This window comes from Psittacula echo, assembly GCF_963264785.1.
Source record: "Psittacula echo genome assembly, chromosome: 3".
Lineage (NCBI taxonomy): Eukaryota > Metazoa > Chordata > Aves > Psittaciformes > Psittacidae > Psittacula > Psittacula echo.
In genome coordinates, this window is record NC_137736.1 from 59735237 (window position 1) to 59758627 (window position 23391).

General features: G+C 41.5%; 1 protein-coding gene across 11 annotated transcripts in view; it reads right to left on the reverse strand.

The window, feature by feature from the left end:
• REV1 (REV1 DNA directed polymerase) overlaps positions 1 to 20800 on the reverse strand; it is a 60459-nt gene extending 39659 nt beyond the window's left edge. For 7 of the 11 annotated variants that reach the window (XM_080612153.1, XM_080612152.1, XM_080612151.1 and 4 more), the window contains exons 1-4: positions 20581 to 20800; positions 4422 to 4488; positions 3532 to 3664; positions 1676 to 1844 (exon numbers count right to left, since the gene is read on the reverse strand). In XM_080612153.1, coding sequence (XP_080468279.1) covers positions 1676 to 1844; positions 3532 to 3664; positions 4422 to 4478 — 359 coding nt within the window. In that variant the 5' untranslated portion in view covers positions 4479 to 4488; positions 20581 to 20800. Of the gene's footprint in view, positions 1 to 1675; positions 1845 to 3531; positions 3665 to 4421; positions 4489 to 5077; positions 5264 to 6042; positions 6150 to 17795; positions 17844 to 20580 lie in introns of those variants that run through there. The other 4 variants (XM_080612148.1, XM_080612149.1, XM_080612145.1 and 1 more) reach the window with 4 other exon arrangements.
• Positions 20801 to 23391: the final 2591 nt, after the last annotated feature.

Sequence of the window (23391 nt, forward strand, 5' to 3'; positions counted from 1 at the left end):
CATGTAATTAAGGACTAGATCACAATGTGTGCACATAAAGAAATAAATCAAAGCTCCACAGACAAAAAACCTTTTCATTTTGCAACCTTGGATGACAAGACTGACGATCTAACACTGCTTCACCAGCAATTGGTGACAGTAATGTTTTAGGGTTGATTCTCAACCAAACTAAAAAAAAAAAAAAAAAAAAAAAAAGGAAAAAAATCACCAACTCATCATATTGCACTACCATGATGTGCACATAAATACTCAATACATTTGGAACCTCTGTATCCACTGCACTGACTTGCACCAACTGATCTACACAGAACATCATCTGGTATTCCATTCACAGAGATGGAGTATTTAACCAGTGAGTGTTCTTCAGTACTGTCAAAAGGAAGGGAAAACAAATGAGGGGTGGTTGTGAAATCAGGCTTTATTTCAGATTCAGACACAAACCCTGCTCTACCGAGACAGTGAGTTCCCCATCTTCCTGTGCCCAAGCCCATGTATCTGTCTATACTCAATTCTTCTGACTTACTCTACAGTACAACCTTCCAGAACCAGGAGATGCAGAACCTGAACAAAACACATCATAAAGAAAATTTTAGAAGATACCATACATTAGGTTCCAGCAAGTCTCTACCAATGTATACAAACTGATTTTACCAGCTTGGTGAAAATTATAGTGAGCTTTAATGGCATCAATGAAAACTGTCACATCTTTCAAGAAAAACCACACCTACCACTAGTTTTTCAGGTCCTTAAACTCACGGTCAAGGCCCCAAAACTGTTTAAAACTGTTTAAAAAATATATACCAGAGTCTTTTCCAAACTGAGGAACCTATCTTTTCTGACTGAAGTTTTAAAAATTTACCATGAAGATTCATGATACCAAACAGCTGAATCCAAAGCACTGAAAAATCAGCAAACTGAGAATAGGAACAGCAGATAGCAGTTTACAAGTACGTACGCAGAAGAGTTCCTTGCCTGTTTCTGCTGCTCATCTAGGAAAGACGCTAGTTAAGAATAGCATGACACTGACAGAATGATTTCCAGAACATATTGATGCTTGTACTATTTCCCATGGGTTCCTCAGATGGAAGAAGATAGATGCAAGCCAGATTAACTGTTCTGAGCCTGGCTATCTTCTTTTTCGAGGACCTGAGGACAACTTCAGTTGATCCTAGGTATTCCACAGTGCATGGAAGAATCAAAGCACATAAATTCTTTGTAAATAAAACTTGTGGGTTTGGTTTTTTTTATTTTGTTTTGCTACAAATTCACAAAATAATAGATGTTTAGATGGATTAATTTTGATTTCATGAAAATGCTTTTTAATTGTTATTTACTGATGAAATAAAACTTAAACAAGGCACAAGGCAGAAGGGTAAAAAATAATCACCTGATACTTATTTAAACATATGGACATGATGGCTGGTCAACTATTCGATATTAAATAGAATCAACAGGATAATGTTCAGTTTCCTGATATTCCTCAGATTTCTGAATGTTTTTAGTGAAGTTTCTTGGGGAACAATCCCTAAGCAGCTTATCTTCAATGTAACAGTGGTATTTTTATTCAGCTGTTGCAAGGACTGTTTTAAATTCATCCCTACTCTCAAAATACAATTTTCCATAATTATTCTTTCCCAAAAGGAGAGATCTCCAAAAGCAGTAGACCTAAACTTACCTATCCACAATCCACTCTGGCCGCACTACTTTTTCTCCTTTCAATTCTTTTATTTTGGCATTTGGAAGATTTGTGGCAATGATGTGAGTTGTTTTTGATCTGGAATAGTACACATGGTATTGGCCTCCATGCAACATCATTAGCCGTCTTAATTCATCAGCTGAGGGATCTATAAAATTAAAACCAGAAATATCCCTGTTTTGTGTCAGCAAATACAGTAAGAAAAACAACTTTAATAGAGAAATATGATGCCATGATCAGAAAGTGTGCAAACCATTGTTTTGCTCCTGAAAAAACAAAGAAATAACCAGAAAAGCATTTCTGAAGAAATGTAGAAAACTCTGCTTTTAAGAGACTGATTCAAAATGTCAGCATTCTAGAGGATCTTTCAAGAGGATCTTTCAATAACATGTATGATTGGAGGCGACACAGATGGACAGGATGGGACTCAAGTAGATTTAATGCTAAAAACCACTTTACATCAACATAATGCAAAATCAGAATAACTCACTTATCTTTTTACCAGAGTTTGGGAGAGTAGTTTCTACACAGAAGTAATACAAAAGAACTAATAACAAAAGGGTTGAACAGAGTTCCTACTATAAAATTCTTGATTTACTGAAGCAGTTAACTCTTTCCTTAGCAGGTTATTCTTGAATTGTTACAGGGAACAAAAAATACGTTAAAAACTACCACCTCTTCTTATCCCCTCCATCGTGTTAAAAAGAGTATTTGTTTTGCAAGCAGACATGGGAAAAACAAAGAAAAAGACAAAGTTTTAGCTTCTGGAAAACCTCTGCAGTGGCACCAAAAGGTCTGGGTCAGCACAAACAGAATGTTTTGAATAGCAAATTTGTCAGAAGATGCTAAAAAAAAAAAACCCACAACAAAACATGATAATATTATCAATATAGGAAGGAAGAAAAATTTTTAAAGAATGCAGTTACAATTCCTTCCATTAGCCTACTATCAATTCTCAAAATACTGGACTACCACCTGGTAGAGCTGTATTAGGAATTAATATCTTGAGGAATATGCAAATGCTAGATTTTCACTAAAGAAACTATTAAATAACTGATTCAGATGAATTAATAGTTTAACATGATCACCTCAACCTTTTTGAGTCTGTTTGAGCACTGTGCTCAAACCTGCACTGCTCTGTATCACAGAAGCTATACTCATCAGTTATGTAACAGTCACAACATTCCCAGCACAGGTTCCTGAAAAAGACTTCTTGGAAGTTTCAAAAAGGTTATTAAGCCGCTTTACAGAACCCAGGAGAAATATGAACTTCAGTACAGCAGATTAAAAATCTTACTCCAGCTAATGTGCACTATCAGTCCGTCACAGAGAACGCATATATACCTCTTACCTCTTTTTCTTCCTTCTGCTATTAATGGGTTCACTGTCTCAAGCATTATGCCACTCTGAGGCAGAAATCCCCAGCAGAGCCACCCAAACATAAATTTGATGCATACACTCCAACCATCAATAGTTTGGAAAATTAAAAATTTCATACATATAGGTGTTTGAAGGAAGTTAAAAGGCTTCATTTCAAATAATAAGATCACAGAAAGGTGGAAAAATTTACTCATATTTCTATCAGTGGCCATTCATGTAAATGATTTAGTAAAGTAATATTTATTCAGATCCTAAATCTGACTTTATATTGAAAACCTTGATCATGACATACAAAGAAACATAATATGCAAACCACAGTAATTGTTATGCAATATAACATACAAAATGCAAACTCCTGCATATTATAGTTCTTTACTCCACTTAAGATGGTAAACAGACACTAGAACAAAACAGGACAGATTCTTAAAAAAAAAAAAAAAAAAGAAAAGCTTCACCTGTTAAGCCGTTGACATAGATGGCAACTCCACTAAAGATACTTGATGAATTTCCATCCCTCTGGTGCTGTATGGCTGATTCTGACCGGAACTGATCCTCCAGTTTCTTGACCTTTGCTGACATGTACCCTCCCTAGTTTTCAAGTTAAAACAAAACAAAACAAACCCCATGATGCTAGTCTTTTTTTCTAATGTTTACAGACAGAAACTGGTCAATTTTAAGACTGAAAAGTAAGCAACATTCCTTCAAATTGATTTCGGCTGACATACAAAAGACACTCTTTTTTCCAAATGAAAAATAGCAAATCCTCCACCTTACATTCTTATCTACAACTTAACTGCATCCTGTTACCAACTTGACAGGATTTATTTCATACTTCTTTTATCTGATTACATAAGAAAAAGATTCTATGCATATAAAAATTCTTACAGAATAAGAAGAAATAAGGGAATTATGCAAGTTTGGAGGCTAAATCAGAGCCTCACTGCCTAAAGAAACAATGTAGAGAATATTCATCAGGCTCCGTGTATTTTCAGTCTTAAATATACATGAGACAGTAGCATTATAAATATTTATGCAAATTAGGTGACTCAGTTACTGTTTGTCCAACTATATAGAATACGGTGGAGACACCCATACATAGTTTTAAAATTATTTTGTTTAGTTTTTAAATGGTGATTTAAAGCTATTCAAGGATTTGCACTTAATAATGTAACTAGTGGATTATTGCAAACAAAGACTTCAAAACCTGGTAATTTAAAAAAATTTCTTTTGGACTTAATTATGTGTTTTCAGGTGAAGCACACAGAACAACATTGTAAACCCTTCTGACCACAGTGCCATTTACCACTTAAAAAATAAAATAAAGCCACCTGGGTTTGGAACATACCCATATTCCCCAGCCATCGCCTTCGGCAGCCCGTTTCCGCCATCCACCCCGCCTCATACTGAAGCTTCTGCATTGGAAGAACAATGCTTGATCAATTACATGTTTCGTAATATCACCAGTGGCATTTCAATGATGCATTACAGACCAGCTACAGATTAGCACAAAGACCACATTTTTCAATGGGCTTCACTAAAGTATGAGTTATGCAGGTAACCTAGAAATGGAAAATGGCATAAAACCCTAGTTCTTCAGTTTTGTAGTAATGCATACTGTAGCTCCTGCTACGTATCAAAAACCACACATGTACATTCTGTTCTATTAACCTAGAATATAAAAAAATGCAGTACATTGTTCAGTTTCCATTATGATTTATTAAATTCTTACTGCTCATCCTACATCTCCTACAAAAAAGGAGTAAGAAAAGTTTCCTAAATACAACTGCTACTGTTCATGCAAAATATTGCCCAATACTGCCCACACTCTATTATTTCCTATTTGATAATACTTAAATGGCGGGATGCAGGCAAACACTTCCTGGTACTACAGACTGCATTAACTTCACCAATGGATTTACAGCAGATTATAAACGGTCCGAACACTTGTTGCTCCAATGCAATACATCACATAAAAGCAAAAAGAACCAAAGGCCATCTTACGGTCAATGAATTATCCAGATCTACAGCTAGGTTTGTGATTTGTTTCTTGGGGGTTTTGTTTGTTTGTTGTATTGCTTAATAGCAAATAATCCAACCAGCCAAGCTGCCGTCTTCCTTTACGCAAGACACTTATCCCTGGCCCACGAGCTGTACACCCAGATGAGCTATTAACTGGCTAGAACAGAACTGGTAGAGAGAAGAAGAAACATTTTGGACTGTGGCCAACTGTTCACTGCACCCAAGTGATCTACATTAACTACAGCTATTGTAACACTGATTTTAAAATATTAATGATGTAGTAAGATCATGAGGTCACTGCCTGCTATTACATCTCTCTCTCTCTCCTCCAATCAGTTCCCTAAATAAAAACACTGTTTTGACTTTTAGGGCTACTGTCTCTTAGAGTGAGGACAGGACTCTGAAAGAACTAGGAAGCTTTAAGCCAGTCACCTTTATTTTTTTAAATATTTAATTTCTATTCCTTTATCCTCCATGAAAATGCAGAAAACTACACTTAATACACAGAAGTAAGTCAAACCATTTTTTTTAATTCCTTATTTGCCTTTGAGAAGATGCTTATTCTCTGGACTCCCCATAGCATTACCCAGTAACAAAGCACGGAAGTTTCACTCAGTCTCCAGCCTACCAGAAAGCACATACAGCTGTGAATGGAGATAAAAGCTCATATTGGTCGTTTTCCTATCCAGGCCTCCTAATGCACTCTTCTGGAGGCTGCCTCATTTACCACATGAACATTGTTTTCCCTGAACCTGGCTGAAAGTTAAATTCTACCTTTCGTCTCTTAAATCCCTTTTGTTCTAGAGCTACCAAGCAGGCATACTCTGAAATCCAGCTAACCCATCCATGTCTGCAGAAAAGTTTTAATAAATATTATGATTTTCATGGAATATTGCAAATATGACAGATTAGGCAACCAAAGAATTAGTCAAAGCAGGCATAAGTACCTTGAAAAGACAAGCTTCTTGTATGTTTCAGGACCTCTGCAAACACAGGAAGATCATGATGCACCTGGTTCTACTCTTCTTATAGCTGCTGTAATTTGACACATAACCTACACACATGTATATAATTATGATGATTAATCACATGTCTAGGAGATGAGCTCTACACCATCAACCAAAGCAAAGCAACCCCTCCTCTGTATGTTGCATTTTCTCTCTAGGTACCGATGATTTCTTACCCAGAGATCAATTTCCAAGACACTGGGCTTTCTAAAATTAATTTCAGTGGTTTGGATTATATCTAACAGATACCACAGAACTCTTAAGGAGCAGTAAGAAAAATAGGAGATGAGTTAGATGACCACATGAAATTCAAAATTGACTTTTTCCCTGTAGCGGACAGTACATACTGGAAATGCTAGATGATTTCTTTCATATGGAAAAACTAATTTTTCCATCAGCTGAAGTCAACTGTAATTCTAATTTATTGCTTCAGGATAAGAAATTCTTGGAGGAAACAAAGTAAGTTCAAGAAAAAAAAACATTCATGAAAACGCCATCTAGTGTTTTTAGATACTATAGGTATCAGTGTATGAACTCGTAAGAGATACCAGAATTTTAACTATTGATTACCCTTTCTCCTTCATAATAAAGGATGACAAAGTCTTAAAGGGTGGCTACAAAAAGGACAGAAACTCTCTCTTTATTAGGATTGACATGGAGAGGACAAGATACAATGGGCACAGGTTGCAGAAGGAGAGGTTTCATCTTGAGATAGGAAAGAAACTTTTTACAGGGAGATCAATCACTGGAACAACCTCCTAGGGACACGGTATAGTCCTCATCACTGTAGGTTTTCAAGCTGCAACTGGACAGGGTGCTAGATAATCTCATCTAGGCTTCTCTATCCATGAAAGGCTGGACTAGATAGTCTTTTGAGGTCCTTTCCAATCTGGGCTTTTTTATGATTTTAACTCTATCACAAAGAAAATCTCATACAAAAATAAACTCTTACTCTGAAAAAAAACCCCACAAAACAACACAACCAAACCCCAAAACAAAGAACCTTCAAGAATGCATGAAATGCACACTGTAAGTCATCACAATATCAGTCTAACAAAGATGTTCTTTACTGCAATCATCAAGTTCTTGAGAAGACAGGACTTGATAGGTAGTTACACTGACCCCTACACAGTCAATCTCTTGCTTAAAATAGTGTCTGATAAATTGAAGAACTGCTTTCACAAGGGTAATTTTTTTCAGAAACCCTGAAAAACGTTCAGTTTCTATTCGGGACACTGGGAGGTGACGAAGAAAGACCCTTAGGTCTAAATGCCATTAGATCAGACCACCACAAACAATGGGGCCAACCAAAATCAGAATCATGGGTGTGTGCCTAGATTGATTAAAACTAGGAATCGGAAAAGCAAAACAAGTTTAGGTTAGTGTGTATCATATCAACTTCTCAAAAGCTGTCTTCCTAGAGCCTGTGAAACTAGAGAAATGAGGCAGTAATGCCTACTTACAACATCTCATAATGATTTGCCATTTCCTTGGCAGAAGTGATTTTTGACTCAGCCGGTCCACTTACATTCCAAACATAAGTTATGAACATGGTACTCCAGTGGTTAGTAGATGCCCTTGTTTCAATTCTGGAGAGTTGTGGATTATTTTCTTAATGCTGATATGAAAACCTGAAAGATTATTTTCTCCCTCTGTAGTTTCAGGAACTGAATAGCGAACCAAAGTTTCTGGACTGAGGAGAATCCCCACTGATGAAGACTTGTGTTTACAATGCACATTTTTCCTGGAGAATGAAGATAACCTCTGCATCTGCCTTGCTGAAACCTAACGAAAAAATGAGCATGAGAGACATCTTGCACATATATTAATATATTATATTATATATATTAAATCAGGTGAAAAGTCAAGCAAGATCTGAAACATGCTCACTGGTTCATGAAATAAGAAATCTAAGGATGATACCATAGCGCATCTACAGGAATCACGACAAAGGGATGAGTAAGAGAAATGCTTTGTAAAGAACACCTGAAGTGGGGGGTGGAGGAGAGGAGTACAATCAAGACAAGGGACTTACACACCCATCACAAGCTGGCCAATTTTACACACAAGTTAATCTTTCTTGTGATTATAGTATCTAACTTCTTTCAGAACAGTCCTCCCTGTTTTCACAAATTCAAGAGTGAGAGTAAACCATCATAGTTACTAGTATTCAGGTACCTCTTATAGCTTCAAAGACAAACTACAAAATGACCCTTAGCCCAGAGAAAAGCTTTTAAAATAAAATTGAAATGCTCATATTCTGGACCTGGGAACACAAAGAAATCTTCGGCAATTAAAAAGAAATTAAAAAAATATCCCGACAAACTCTGAAACTGCACAAAAGCCTGTAAAGGTAAAACCAGTATTCCTAGGAATATAATCCAAGTTTTCAGCACAAGAGAAACAACCTTTCAAGAAAAAAAGGCAACTTAAGAATGCTTGTGACCAAAATTAACATATTTTGGGTCTGCATCTCTTCCTAGGCCACATACATGTGGTAAAATATCACCATCCTTCAAAATAGGGTTCTTCAACTAAAATCCAAATTGCTACTGGGTGACCCTTCTAAAAACTGAAGCTAGAAGAGAAACTAAGAGTTTTGATGCTTCGTACATGACTGGCATTTTAGGAATACTCAATACAGCCCACTAGGAAAAGATATGTAACATCTGTGTCCTGGTTTAGCAGTAGCAGTCAGTTTTTCTACTGGTGCAGTGCTGTGTTTCGACTTTCGACCTTGGGAATAATACTGATAAAGCTGATGTTTTCAGTTGCTGGTCAGAATGTTTAGACTGACCAAGGACTTTGAGAGTCTCATGCTCTGCCAGGGAGGAGGAGAAGCTGGGAGGAAGCAAGGACAGGACACCTGACCCAAACTAGCCAAAGAGGTATTCCATACCACAGCACGTCATGCCCAGGATGTAGAATTGAGAGTTCCTGGAAGGGCTGGATCATGGCAGGGTGGGGGTGAGGTACCGGTCGGTGAGCAGTTGTATTCTCTTTCTTGTTATTTCCTTTATCATTATTATTATTGGTGGTAGCAGTAGTGGTTTGTGTTATACCTTAGTTATTAAACTGTTCTTATCTCAACCCGTGGGAGTTGCATTCTTTTGATTCTCCTCCCCGTCCCTCCAGAAGCAGAGGGAAGAAAGGTGGGGGGGGAAGTGGACTTCGTGGTTCTGATTTACAGCCTGGGCTTAAACCACGACAATCTGTTTGTGGACTGCTTCGCAGGCCTGGCATTTTACTTCCAATCCATCACCACTTAATCCTATTATTAAAGACTGTTTATCAAAGCCTATAGATCAGGTAATGGAATGAAATGTTAAATCTACATTTTATGAATTCTACAGACATGTCTACGTGGATAGAAGAATTGCAGAGCAACTGAGGTTTTTAGATTGCAAAACACAGAATGTTGATGTGAATTTGATGTTACTTGTTTTAATCTCATCTGTAGTACACACAGTCTGATGCAGGAAAGTTATTTCTTTAAAATACTTTAAATTCAGCATGGTGTTGTTATATGACAAGTGGTTTTCTGTTATCTTGGGCAGGTGGAATAATACAAGTAACAGACAAACCCAGACCAAACCCACAGGTATTTGTGGGGAAAAATGCTTGGGAGCACAGAATACAGATCTCAATGACCCTCTAAGAAGTGAACATGGATCCTGATGGACGTTTTAATTCCAAGTCAGTACTAATCCTGCCCAAACCTGAGCCATACTCCTTAGATTCCCTTTTCTAGGTATATCGTATAAAGACATTTCTACTGCATCTTCAAGTAGCCAACTTTAATCTGGCAGAATACACACATTATGGCTCTGCATTACAGGAAAGTGTATGAACTATTCCCAAAACCAAAATGAGGCTGCACTGTGACTCAACAAATAATCCTCCCAAACTTGTGTCTAAATACATGGCAGAAGTAACATCTAATCCAGATAATCCAGTTTCAGGCAGCTGAAAGCTGAGTGGAAGTATAACACACTGTAACAGTTACTTTGCATTTCTGGTCAGAGTGAACATGTGATCAATGTCCTCTAACACAAAAGACCTTGATATAATTAACATACTCAAACACCACAAACCTTATTTTGAAGGTGTAACTTTTAACTGCTAACGGAAGTATGGATATCTTAGAATAGAATCATAGAATAGTTAGGGTTAGGAAAGGACCTTAAGATGATCTAGTTCCAACCCCCCTGCCATGGGCAGGGACATCTCCCACTAAATGCCACTCAAGGCTTCGTCCAACCTGGCCCTGAACACCACCAGGGATGGAGCATTCACAACCTCCCTGGGCAACCCACTCCAGCACCCCACCACACCAACAGTAAAGAATCTCCTCCCTATATCCAATCTAAACTTCCCGTTTAAGTTTTAACCCGTTACCCCTTGTATCTTGGGCCACTGCTAATGAGTATCAGAATCTTTTGCTTGAACTGTAGAATGAATCCATCCCAGCTCAACAGGGCTTAAAAGTTGTTTCCATCAAGTGGGTATTTTGTGGCCTGTTGAGTTTCATGCATTTACATTCCAGCTCCCACATCAAACTCGCCACTCTACTTGGCACTAGTCTGCAAGCGCTTTGAGGAAAGAGCTGTCTTACATGCTTACACATTACTCAGCACAAGAGAGTCCTGTTCTTGGCTGGGTCTTCTGGAAAAGAGCTGTGGCTACAGGATCTAAAAACTGTTTTCTACCACCTATTGAAAGGTTCAGAATCCAACAAAAGAACATAAAAAAAGTTTGAAAGTTTTTTTTTTTAAGATACTGTATTTTTAAACCCCTGTGATTTTACAACCTTCAGAGTTAACACTACTGTTCCATATTAAGATAAACTAATTCGTACTTTGCAAAGCAACCTTTTATTCTAGGTGGGAAAAGAACTCCCAGGATGAAGTTTCAGAAGACAGTTGAGTCAACTTGATGGCAGACTGCCACCAAAAGGGATGATTCTGCTCTCCAATCTCTGCTGGCCTAACAGACTTTATTCCTTCTTCCTAACATCTACACTACCTCCAAACTCCCATGACAGCTGGGTTCATACTGGTGCTATGTGCAATTCAGCTCACTAAATCAACAGAAAATCAACACCACTTTATGGGTTAGTTTCCTGTCAGTTCAGCAAGCTAAACTGACTCACAAAAGCATCAGACAAATCCAAAGCATAGTTTTTTTCCATAGGGTAAGAGCTTTCAAAAAAAGCTATGGTGGAACAGCTTGCCTTATTAGGCCACATGTGCCCATATGATAATCACTCCTAATTACAAGCACTTGATGCCTGATGTTACAGGGTCAACCAGCAAATTGTTTTGCAGTTCAACATTTGATGATATTTTAAATAAAATTAGCTGAAGGACACCTGGAAAATATCTGTCCCCAGAAACACCCAACATAACCCTCATCTCCTGTAAGCAAACCTAAGTATATAAACCAGGGTAGAACAATCATTAAAATCTTGGACAAATGAGACATAAAACTGTTTGTATGAAAAATTTAGAAATAATATTTTTCTAAAATATGAACATCCAAGGCATTTGCTAGAAAGGTGACATACCATTCAATTTACATAAAGCATGGAAAAAACCCAAGTCCTTCCAAATCAACTCCTTATGTGTAGATGACTATCGTAAAACTCTCTTCTGTGCATGTCCTGGTTTCAGCTGCAAGTTATTTTTCTTCCTAGTAGCTGCTGCAGCACTGTGTTTTGGCTTCAGTCTGAGAATAATGCTGATAACACACCAATGTTTTGGTTGTTGCTAAGGAGTGCTTACCCTGATCAAGGACTTTTCAATCTTTCATGCTTTGCCAGTGAGGAAGCGCACAAGAAGCCAGGAGAGAGCAATGTCAGGACACCTGACCTGAATGCCAAAGGGGCATTTCATACCACAGCACATCATGCAGATCACTGCTTGAGTCAGGCTGGGTATTGGTCAGCGAGTGGTGAGTAACTGTATTATGTATCACTTGCATTTTCTGAGCTTTCATGTCTTCTTGTTTCCTATTATTCTTGTTGCTATTCTTTCATTATCACTGTATTTTACTTTTTTTTAGTTATTAAACTATTCTTGTCTCAACAAGTGGGGTTTACATTCTTTCAATTATCCTTCCTATCCTGCCCTGAGTGGGGTATAAGGGGAAGGTGACTGCATGGTGCTGAGTTACTGGCCTGATCTAAACCACAACAGCACACTTGAGCTTGACAGCAAAGAAGTGATGCCCTGACCTTCAATTCAATCACCCCCCGAAAACCACAGGAACTCTTTGCTAAAGTAATTCAGTTTCCAAACTGTTTTTTGCAACTCAAAATTTTTATTTCAGATCAGTTTACTTTAACAACAACTAAATACTTTACATACAAGTAACAATTAAGAAATAAACATTTCTTTTGCTGGCAAATCATCACAATGACCTAAAGCAGTTGTGCAGCAGGTAACCATATGCATGAGAGCTGTACAGGCTTACACCACAACAAGTGTTTAGACCTTTTCACAACTGACTTGGGAGTCCTGGACATATGACTATTTTAATCATCACAACTTAAAGAACCATGTCCTGGGTTCAGCAGTAGCAGTCATTTTTCTCCTTCTTAGTAGCTGGTGCAGTGCTGTGTTTTTGACTTTCAGCCTGGGAACAATGCTGATAACACTGATGTTTTTAGTTATTGTTAAGTAATTTTTACTCTGACCAAGAAAGATGACTGGTACTGCTGAACCCAGGACAAGCCATAAGCATGAGATACAGAGAACCGCATCACTGCATACTCTGCACCAGTTCTAAGCAACCTGTTTTCAAGAAAATACTTTTTGCTTTTATACATGGAATTTAAGATGGTTAGTTCTTTGAAAAATAGCAAGCCAGATTCAATTTGAGTCCAACTGTCAATGTTTCATTCCCCTCTAGGAATAACACTCAGTAGCAGCTACAGTCCATTTAAAGCTTGTCACAAGTAGTGGTTTAACTTGGTTGAATTTTTCTTCTTCTCTGTCATGGTTTAACCCTAGCCAGCAACTAGAGTGCCATGTAGCTACCCACTCACCCCCTCCTCTACGTCGGATGGGAAGGAGAATCAGAAAAAGGTGAGACCTGTGGGTTAAAATCAGCTTAATAATTGAGGTAAAATATAACAACAATAATAATAAAATGGAAGAAGAGAGAGAGAAATAAAACCCAATAAACACAAGTGATGCACAACACAATTGCTCACCACCTGCTGAACAATGCCCACCTTGACCCAAGCAGCGATCAGTGGCTCCCAGCCAACTCCCCCCAGTTTACGTACTGGGCATGATGTTCTGTGGTATGGAATCCTATCCCTTTGGCTAGTTTGGGTCAGCTGTCCTGGCTGTGGTCCCAGCTTCCTGTGCTGCTCCTCACTGGCAGAGGACAGGAAACTGAAAAGTCTTTGGCTTAGAGTAAGCACTACTTAGCAACAACTAAAACATTGGTGTGTTATCAACATTATTCTCACACTAAATCCAAAACACAGCACTGTACCAGCTACTAAGAAGAAAATTAACTTTACCCCAGCCAAAAGCAGGACATGCTCACAGAAAAGTCTGGCTTCAGTTTCAACATTTCTGCATTTTCAGAGGAGTTCCTCAGCAATGAGTGGCTCTTCTTCACAAATTTTCTTTGCTATATTTAACTATGTAGATCAATTCACCTTTTAGAGTATGAAATCTTTAATACAACTGTTCTTACTGTCACAATACACTGGTATTTTTCTGTGGACTGTGACAACTGGCTTCATTATTTCTCTTCTGCGCTTATATTCTTTTGAGGCTTTAACCACAAGAGGATTCTGAACACTCACAATCTTTATGCTAGCTTCTAAATGCCTAGATTCCACAATAAAAGCCATTAAATAGAATCAGGATACGAAACACAGCTTGTGGAATCAGGACACTCAATATCAACATACTGAGTGGACTGTAAATCACTAAAAGGAAATTCTCTTTCTTGGATTTAAGGATCTGAAACAATAAACAAGATGAATATAAGAATTGGGTGGACTTCCTTCAGGCCCCTATGTTTAGTTGTCCATAATACTTGAGAACAGAGAACTGTATTACCCTTTTCTTTGAAAAGAAAGAGTGGGATGTTTATTTTTTTTACCTAATAAATCCACAGAACTTGTTTAGGAACCTTTTAGTTTGTGCATTCTTCAGTCTGATGACAATCTGGCCTCACAACTCCTGTCTTACACAAGAGGCCCATGGTGGGGTGCAGGTGAAGCAGCTGTTAGGTAGCACAAGTAAACCATGATCCCTCCTCCCATTTAATGAGAAGAGTTGCTGCTGCTGAACAATTTAGGACTTCCTGAAGGATGTATCTTTGTAAAGCTAAACTTAACAAAGGTGGAGAAGTGGGTAACTGGAGGAATAATTGCTTGAAAACAAATAACTGAGAAAATTTTCATGAGGTGATTAAAGCAAAGAGTCTGAATGCTCTTGAATGTGTTAACATCAAATTCAGAAGAACTGTGCTCGTGAAAACCTCTGACATACACTGTCGTCAGCTTTCACAGATTATAGACTTCATGCCAACAGACTGATGCTATCTTGTCCACAGGGACTACATAGTTTTGATTGATTTTATGTATTTGCTTGGATAAACATGTCTGTAGATATGTATGTGTATGTGTGTGCACACCTGTGCATGTATATACACAACAAACTTATCTTTGCCGCTGACCAATTTGATTGCTCGGTACCCAGATTATCCACTATGGCAATGGAAAATAGCATGGAAATAAATCCACTTTTTGGACCAATGCTCTAACTAATGTAATGAGAAGGCATCACTTCTTTGCTACAAGCTGGGTTTTGGTTTGGTTTTTTTTTTTTTTCTTTCAGAAGTGCCCAGGGCAGTTGTGCTTTATGCTCAAGTCAATGTTATCAGTACCCTGAGCAGCAGCTGATGAGGCCAGGCTTTTCAGGGAAAAAAAGAGAGGTAAGACAGCCACTTTTCAGAATCTCAAGTGGTAGTTGATGTCAGATCCTACAGAGGACCTTCTCCCTACTCACATATGGACAGCACTACATACATGCAGCAGCAGAACTCATAACACTCAAGTAACTTTACCAGCAGAAGTACTGATGACTACAGATTCAGTATTTAAATAGGCAGATTTTCTGTTCATAGCAGCTTTTGAATGACATTACTTAATTCCAACTGACACTGCGTAGTCAAGTTCTCAAATGTTTTTCTGGATTTGCCTTTGAAACTCTCAAAGCTGCAAAATGTTTTTTGAAGTAAAATCTTCACAAGATACGGCTTCTATGCTTATCCTTGAAGTTTTAAGTTTCTACTCAAATTTTCTACATCTTGCATTAGTGCATGGATATTACTTTTATCATCAACTCAGACCAACAAGAGCAGGAGTAATCAGATGAAACTAGTAAGTGCAGAGATCAAAACAAATTGAAATATTTAAATATTTTTTCATCTATTGCCTAGTTTATTTGTGGATCCCCTGACAGGACACCAAGAATGCTACAAGTCCATATGGCTTTAACAGATGAATGGAAAATAAAAAGCTTTTTTTTTTTTTTTTTTTTTTTTTAAAACAGTAACAAACTACAGGAACTCAGAATATAAACGCAAAGTATGCCAGTATGTTTGTTTCTTTACTATTACCTAGGCAATCTCTTGATCTGATCCATTACATTCTCAAGTTTCCTCCTAGATTCATAGGAAAGTGGAAAGACAGATCACAGTGTTTCTGTGTTTTCTAGAAAACACTTTTCTAAGTCCTTAGGACAAAACAAAAATGCTCTAATTCTTTAGGATCCCTGAATAAAACTCAAATCTGAATTCCATTCTTGGCCTCAAATGGGTTTAAGTTGGTATTTTAAGTACTTCTAACATTGAAACAACAGTGTTACACTGCTGCTTAGTGGAGACAGATCAATACAAAAAGGCCACAGAGCAAAAATGGCCTATCCCAGGCAAACATGATGTTTGCAGAACTTAGGTTAAAAATCAACACAAAAGTTGCAGGAATCATTATGAAGAGGCAACACTTATAACTTCAAATTTCTGATCATCCAAAAATCAGAGCGAAAAGACATTATCCATACCTCTCCCCCAGAATTGTTTTATACTAGGATTCTTGGAACTGTTCATCAAATAATGCAATTTTAGCATGGAAATTTAGGAAATAGTGACTGAAAAGCCAGTCTTTCCAGTTTCCCAATGCTCTAATGTTTCCTGAAAAGAACAGGCAGATTCAGAGACCAGGAGTAGCATCCTTTCAATACAGACTATTATTTTAGTTCTTTGCTTCCACTGGGAGCTGCATTCAAAAGCACAAAATGGTAAAAATCTTTCACTCTATTTGGTAAACTGCATTAATCATCTACCTTACATGATACAGAGTCATGGGCTTTCCTATTTGAAAAATTATCAGCTATCTCACGACTTCCTTAAAACAGCAACAGCTCCTAGGCTTCCAAAATGATCTAAGTGGAGTGCAACCATTCGTCCAAAATGCTGATTCATCATGTCCTGGACTAACAGCTAATCTGAGTCACTCCAGAAAGATGAGGTCATGAACATGGTGGACAGAACGTTATTTCACTTTGGATATTCACTGACAACTGAAACCTGACAAATGTCAGCAACAGTCCCCAAGATCCTGCCAAAATCCATCGCATACCTCATCCTGCCAGAATACTGCTCATCTCCAAGTTAATGTGGAAAAACCTTAGAGGAGTTCTCAACCCTACTCTGCACAGCTTCAGCACTGCTTTCATGTTTTGGCATTCAAACCAATCTACCTGCATGTGCAATAATTACTCTGCAAGGTACCTGAGCAGTGCCTTTTCCTAAGAAAAATAATTTCTCTCTGTTTCAGGATTATTTACTTTCATAAATCAAGAAGCTGAAAAGGTCTGTAGGGCAAGGGATAATGGGTTCAAACTTAAACAGAGGAAGTTCAGGTTAGATATAAGGAAGAAGCTCTTTACCGTGAGGGTGGTGAGGCACTGGAATGGGTTGCCTAAGGAATTTGTGAATGCTCCATCCCTAGCAGAGTTCAAGGCTGGGTTGGACAGAGCCTTGGGTGGCACGGTTTAGTGGGAGGTGTCCTTGCCCATGGCAGGGGGGTTGGAACTAAATGATCTTAAGGTCCTTTCCAACCCTAACTATTCTACGATTCTGTAATTCAAGCAAACCAGATGAGGAGGTTACAACCAGTAACTCCTTTATGTTGGGATTTGGTTGAAGTATCTACAGGGTTCTGGGAATGGAAAGCAAAACCAACACAGAAGAGTAAACCACAATATGGCTAAGCTTTACTTATGCAAGCAACTAAATTTCAAACCACCAGCTTCAGCACTATTAAATAGGTAGAATACCAGTTGGAAGACCTGAAGCCTTGAGAGAGGAAAGAAGCACTCATTTCCCACCCCCCAATTAACAAAATATTACTTTCACCAAAATCTAACCCTGAAATTCAGAGGCTATGGTCTGCTTAGGTGTATACAGCAAAGAATATGGAAGATACATCAATCTTTTCAACTGATATAACAAACCAAAAGTATCTCCTAGGTGAATTTCACGGTCACAGATTCCTTAACTACAGTAGCAGCAGTCCTTCAGTTTGTGTTGAAAATATAAGCCACAGGAACAGAAGTTATCATCACAACCCAGGATTTAAAGCTATTGTGCACACTCACCTTTCTTCCACTGAAGAATGAGAAAGAAGAAGGGTTTCTTAATTCTGACTTCTATCTTAGGAGTGCCAGTTACTTCACATGGAATACAGAAGTTGGGGGACCACAGACATGGGAGGCTCCCTCGCTAAAAAATTTGTGCCTCCAATTAAAACGCTGCCTGGTTTCCACAACAGAGCAGAAACACACAAATTTCCCTCTTAAAAAAAAGACACTTCCACAAGAATACTGTATTACACATTTGCTTGAGAATTCCTCACGCTTTTTTTGCATCTAGTTAGATTCGCCCTCTTCCTTTCAACTTTATAACTCCACGGCCCCTCTCATTTCCATTTGCTTCCCGTTCTTCCTCATTTTGCTATGCTTAGATAAACACGCAGCACCATCATTAAATTAATCCACATTTTATTCTTCAGGGAGGGTTTCAACATTTGGATATTTAGCTCCCTCATGATACCTATACCAGGCAAAGATGCTGCTAAGAGCTGACAAAGATCTCAGTGATAATAATATAAACCTTTAATTAAAATAGAAAGTGTTCATTCTTCATGGAAAAAAAAAAAATAAATCATTCTTTATGAAATAAGCTGTAGCTAACAAATTAAATGGTGAAAGCATGGTAAAAGCACATGGCAGGGTCAGATAAGTTACTCTTTTCCTGCTTGTCCTGAACAACTGATTAATTAAGAAAAAAGGTTTGTGTAATCACAGTAATTTATTTCTACCTACCCCAAACCAGGTTTTCTGTCTTAATAATTCTTTTTTTTTTTCCCCCCTCTCTCCCTAGTGACAGAAAGGGATGGTAGAAAGATGGAAAATTTGCTATGAAACTTCTTTAGAAAAAGAAGACATCTGGGTGAAGGGATCAGAAAAGACTAACCAAAATCAGCAGTCAGTTACAACACACTGTCACTGCATCAGAACAGGCTGTGACTAACAGTACAAACATACCATCCAGAAAGACAGACCGGCGCTATGTTTGAAAGGCCAACTACTGAATAACATATTGAAGACACATACACTGTACACATAAAAATGCACTGTATCACTGTATCAGTTTACTATCCAAGCTCGAAACACACTAATATATTTTTCCTCTTCGAGTTTTACTTTTAAACCACTCTTTCTGCAAGTAGTCAAACATCAGTGAATCACAGGCAGGTGTCTGCACTGTGCCTCTACTAATACTGTCCTACCAATGACCTCCAGCCTGACAGCTTGAGATTATTTACTAACAGGGATTTGAAACATTGTCCACTGGAAGTAATGGACTGAATGGAACACCAGTATGGTGGGGAATGGGTAATACCTCCACGCTGGAGACAAGGTGGCAAAAAATTTGTCAGAGACTTGGATTTCTGTGCTAAATGTCATAAACCTCAGTAGGACAGCACTATCCCAGGAATAAATGTAAGCTATAACCTCTTGCAACTAATGGTGATCAAACTGCTTAAAACAGTTCTACCTGAGCAACAACAGCATCTAAATGAATAAAGAATTTGGATTGTAAAATTATCATCACCTGTTTTTGCTTCCTTGGATTACAAATTTGAGATTGGACCTGGATTTTAAATTGAGATGCAGAACAAACGTCCACTCATCTTTTAATGAAGAAAATTTTGCATTAACAGAGTATTCACAGTCCTGTCATTTTGAAGACTCTGACACTGATTTTAAAGCATCAGAAATAATAGAATATTACAGCATACAACACACGGATTTTCTACCAAAAAGATCACGTGCCTGTGATTATTATCTTCCTCTCCCTTGTTAAGGTTAACGTGCCATTACCACACATTTCTGCCATTACCGCACATCTCCCATCAGGGGCTTTTTACTCGGTATCACAGGTCAAGTCAATGGTAACTGCATAGCAAAATGCATCGACGTAAGACAGCGAAGGGGTGAAGCAGCATCAGCGAACACATCTGTCCCTCGGTGTTTGCAAGCACAGGCTTACTTAGCAAGCACAGCTCTCCTCCTCCTTTCTTACACCCAGTACTATTGCTCAGCAAATACAACTTGCGATCGACACGGCGGAAAACCGCAGGCAGGGGCACGGCGCGCGGTGTGCCCAAGAGGGCAAGGCTGCACCAGGGCTCGGGCTTCCCCTCTCCTCCTCCCTTCCCCGCAGTGACCCCTCCGTTGGCACAACGCCGGCGGCATCCCTCCCTCCCTGCTCGCGGAGCCGTGTTGTGTCTGAGGCGCAGGCCCCATGTGACACACGCGCGCAGGTGCCGGGGGGCGGCGGGGGGCGGCTGACCCAGACACGCGCGCGCACACCTGGCACACCCTCCGCAAGTTGCGGGGGAGGGGGGGGGGGGGAGAGGAAGAGGGAACGCGCGCGCGCCCGGGGGTGCGTCCCCCTTCCATCTCCCCCCTCCCCGGCGCCCGCACCGCGCGCGCGGGCAAGGCCCCCGCGCCTGTTACATAACCCCGTGCGCCACAGTGCACCCCTCCCCCCCTCCCTTTACTTACTTACACACGCACACCCCTCCCGCACCCGGTCCCGCCGAGCCCCGCGCTGGCGGCAGAGCTGCGGCGGGGAGAACGGGCAGGCCCAGGCCGCGGGCCCAGGGAGGGGCTCAGGCGAGGCAAGGCAGGGCAGCGGCTGCGAGCCCCGCCACTCCGCGTTCTCCCCCTCCTTCCTTTCTTCCTGCCCCCTTCCTCAAGCCGCCCCCCTGCACGCGCGCGCGAAGGCGCGCTCGCGAGCACTGGGCGGCCACCATGAGGGGCCGGGGCCACAGCGCCGTGAGGGGGAAGGCAGAAGCCCCCAGCCGCAGCTCACCTTTCGTCTCGTCCCAGACGCACATTCCCGGGGCGCTGCCACCGCCGTCGTCTGCCCTGCCGGGCCGTATGGGGGCTTCACATCGCGGCTCCCCCCGGCACGGACAGACGCACGCAACCAACCGCCTCCTGCCCGCCTTCTTCCTTCTCCTCCTCCCCGGCTCTCAGCCCGGCCGCACTCTCCTTCCTCTCTCCGTTCCCTCCTTCCTTCCTCTCACCCCTCCTCCCCCTCTCGGTGTCCCCGGCAGCAGCAGCCCCGCCTCCTACCCCCCCCCCTTCCCGCCCGTCCTTCCTACGAGCTCGTCACGAGAGAGTCTCGCGCCACCAACCCCGGCTCGGTCAACAAACGGCGCGCGCCGGGCAGGCCCGCCGGCCCGCCCCCCCGGGGTGGGGGTGGGGGCGCCCCCTAGCGGCTCGCGCCCCGCCCCCTCTCCACCCGGAAAGTCGCGTGCGGCGCCGTAGCTCGAGAGGGGCCGGGGGAAGCTCTCACGCCAGGCACGTGACGACGGGGAGGGGCGGGCGCGAGCAGCGTCGCGCGGCTCTCCCGCCTCTCCCGGCCCTTTTTCCCCGCCAGAGCTTGGGTGGGCTGCGGGTGGGCGGGCGCGGGGTGGTGGTGCCCCCTGGCGGCCGGATGGGCGCGCCGCAAGTGCGGGGGCTGCTGCTGCTGCTGCTGCTGCTGCTGCTGCTGCTGCTGCTGCTGCTGCTGCTGCTGCTGCTGCTGCTGCTGCTGCTGCTGCTGCTGCTGCTGCTGCTGCTGTTGCTGCTGCTGATGATGTTGATGCTGCTGCAGCAGCAGCAGCGGCGGCGGCGGCTGTGCGCGCAGGCATTTTGCACCGGGATGGGATGGGAGCGGATCCCTGTGCCGAGGGCAACACGCAGCCATCGGCCGGACGGCTGGCTGCGCCCGCAGTGCCGCCGCCTCTCCCGTGAGCGCAGCAGGCGGCGGGCAGGACCCGGTGCGAGCGAGCGAGCGGGCGGGCGGGAGGGAGGGCGGCCTGCAGGGAGGGAACTGGCAGGTGTGCTGTCCCCCGCACAGGCACTGCCCGCCTGCCTTCCGATGTGGGGGGGCACCACCGCACCCATTCCACCTGCTGTTGCCGCTGCTCAGGGACGAAGCGGGCTGGGAAGTCCCGCGTTGGGTTGTGGAGGGCAGGACCCCTAAGGGCCCTACCCACCCCAGATGCGGGTCTGCTGGGCCTTCTGGTGGGGCCACTCTAGGCCGCCCCTGAGACGTCCCTCTCTGAAGCGGAGCGCTGAGAGGGGAGGGAGGGTGGCCCAGGGCTGCTCCTGCTCCAGCTGGGCCCTGGTGGCTCAAGTGAGGCTGAGCCTCATTCGCTAGCCTCGCACTAGAAAGGGTTTCTTCCACAGGGAAAACCTGCTTGTTCACCTCGCTCGGAATAACACCCACTGGCTCCTCACCTGCGATTCTGCAGTTTTAAGTAGCCAGGCTTCTAAGGAAAGTGCAACAGTGGTGCCTGCTTTTCCCTGGTAACTTTGAAGTCCAGTGGCTATTTCAGCCCAGTTTGATGAGGAATCTCAGCCTCAACAATACAAAGCTGTAAAAGTTTTATTAGAAAGAAGTGCAGCGAGGTAGCATGAGAATCCAGGGTAACTTACTTGCTGAGCTGTCTTGTCAGCCAGCACACTCCTGTGCCAGATCAGCCATGGTGTAGACCCTTTTCCAGTTCTTCTTCCCTAGTTACAGCTCATGGGAGAGCACTGGGGTGAAATGTGTGGGGAAGGTGGGAAGAAGGAAGGACCAGTTGCAGGGGCAGGCATGTGGTATGTGGGGGTCCTTGTACAGGAAAGTGGTCATTACCATGGTATGGGAATGTAAGGGAAATAAGACACAAATCTGAGGAAACCAGGCCGTATTGTGCTACTTACAGAAAAATTGTTTGTTACATAATTACCTCTTCTATTATAGGAAATTATTATTTTTTTTTTTTTTTTTTTTAATAAATAAAAAAATATCCCCAGTCCTATAAATGTGTCCACTTGGATAGATCTGCCGCAAGTTCCCTTTGAATACTGGGCAAAACTCCAGTCAGGCTGGAAGCACATCTGCCTACACGCAGGGATGAAGACATAGGTGTCTCTCTGAGAAAAGTGCTTATGTGGGGCCTTCTTTTCTCCACTTGCACTGAACAGTCCTCCTGTTCTGTGAAAAATGTTAGTTTCAAGTATTTTCATACCCTGCACTGAGTGATAAATCCAAGGTCTTTGTGAATGCCCAGACTGTTCCTCATAGCTAGTTACATACTGTCCAAGGCACCAGGTAGGATAAGGAAATGTCAAGTTCAGGTGTACCTAGGGGAATTGACCGTCAGCTGTTTTAAGCAAGGCATGGCTTCTTTATTTCACTTAGAAATATAGGAAACCTTCTAGCACCTTTAAAAGAAACGCCAAATACTTGGCTTGCACTCAGTGTTTTAATGAAAATCCTCATCAAAATGTGGATGTTCCCTGCCAGAGGGAAGCATTAACTAAAGTTTTGACCTGTCAAATTTTGGAGATGTTGTGGCTGGCCACATCCTGGCTAATTTTCATCCGTAATTATATTGCCTGGGGGAAAAATAAAAGGTTCTGAAAAATACATTGTTCAGAAAAGTTATGTTATCTAAAATATATCTGTGCCTCTGGGTCAGCATTTTCCAGTTTTGCTGAGAAATGCCTCTACCAATCTGAGTCCTCGCCAGTCTAGTGCAAACTAACTGTTGAAAAGTACTGCATGACTGGATGTGCGTCTTATTTTTTCCTTGCAGAACTATTTCTCTAGGGGGCAGTTGTGGAGCAGAAAGGCAGAAAAACA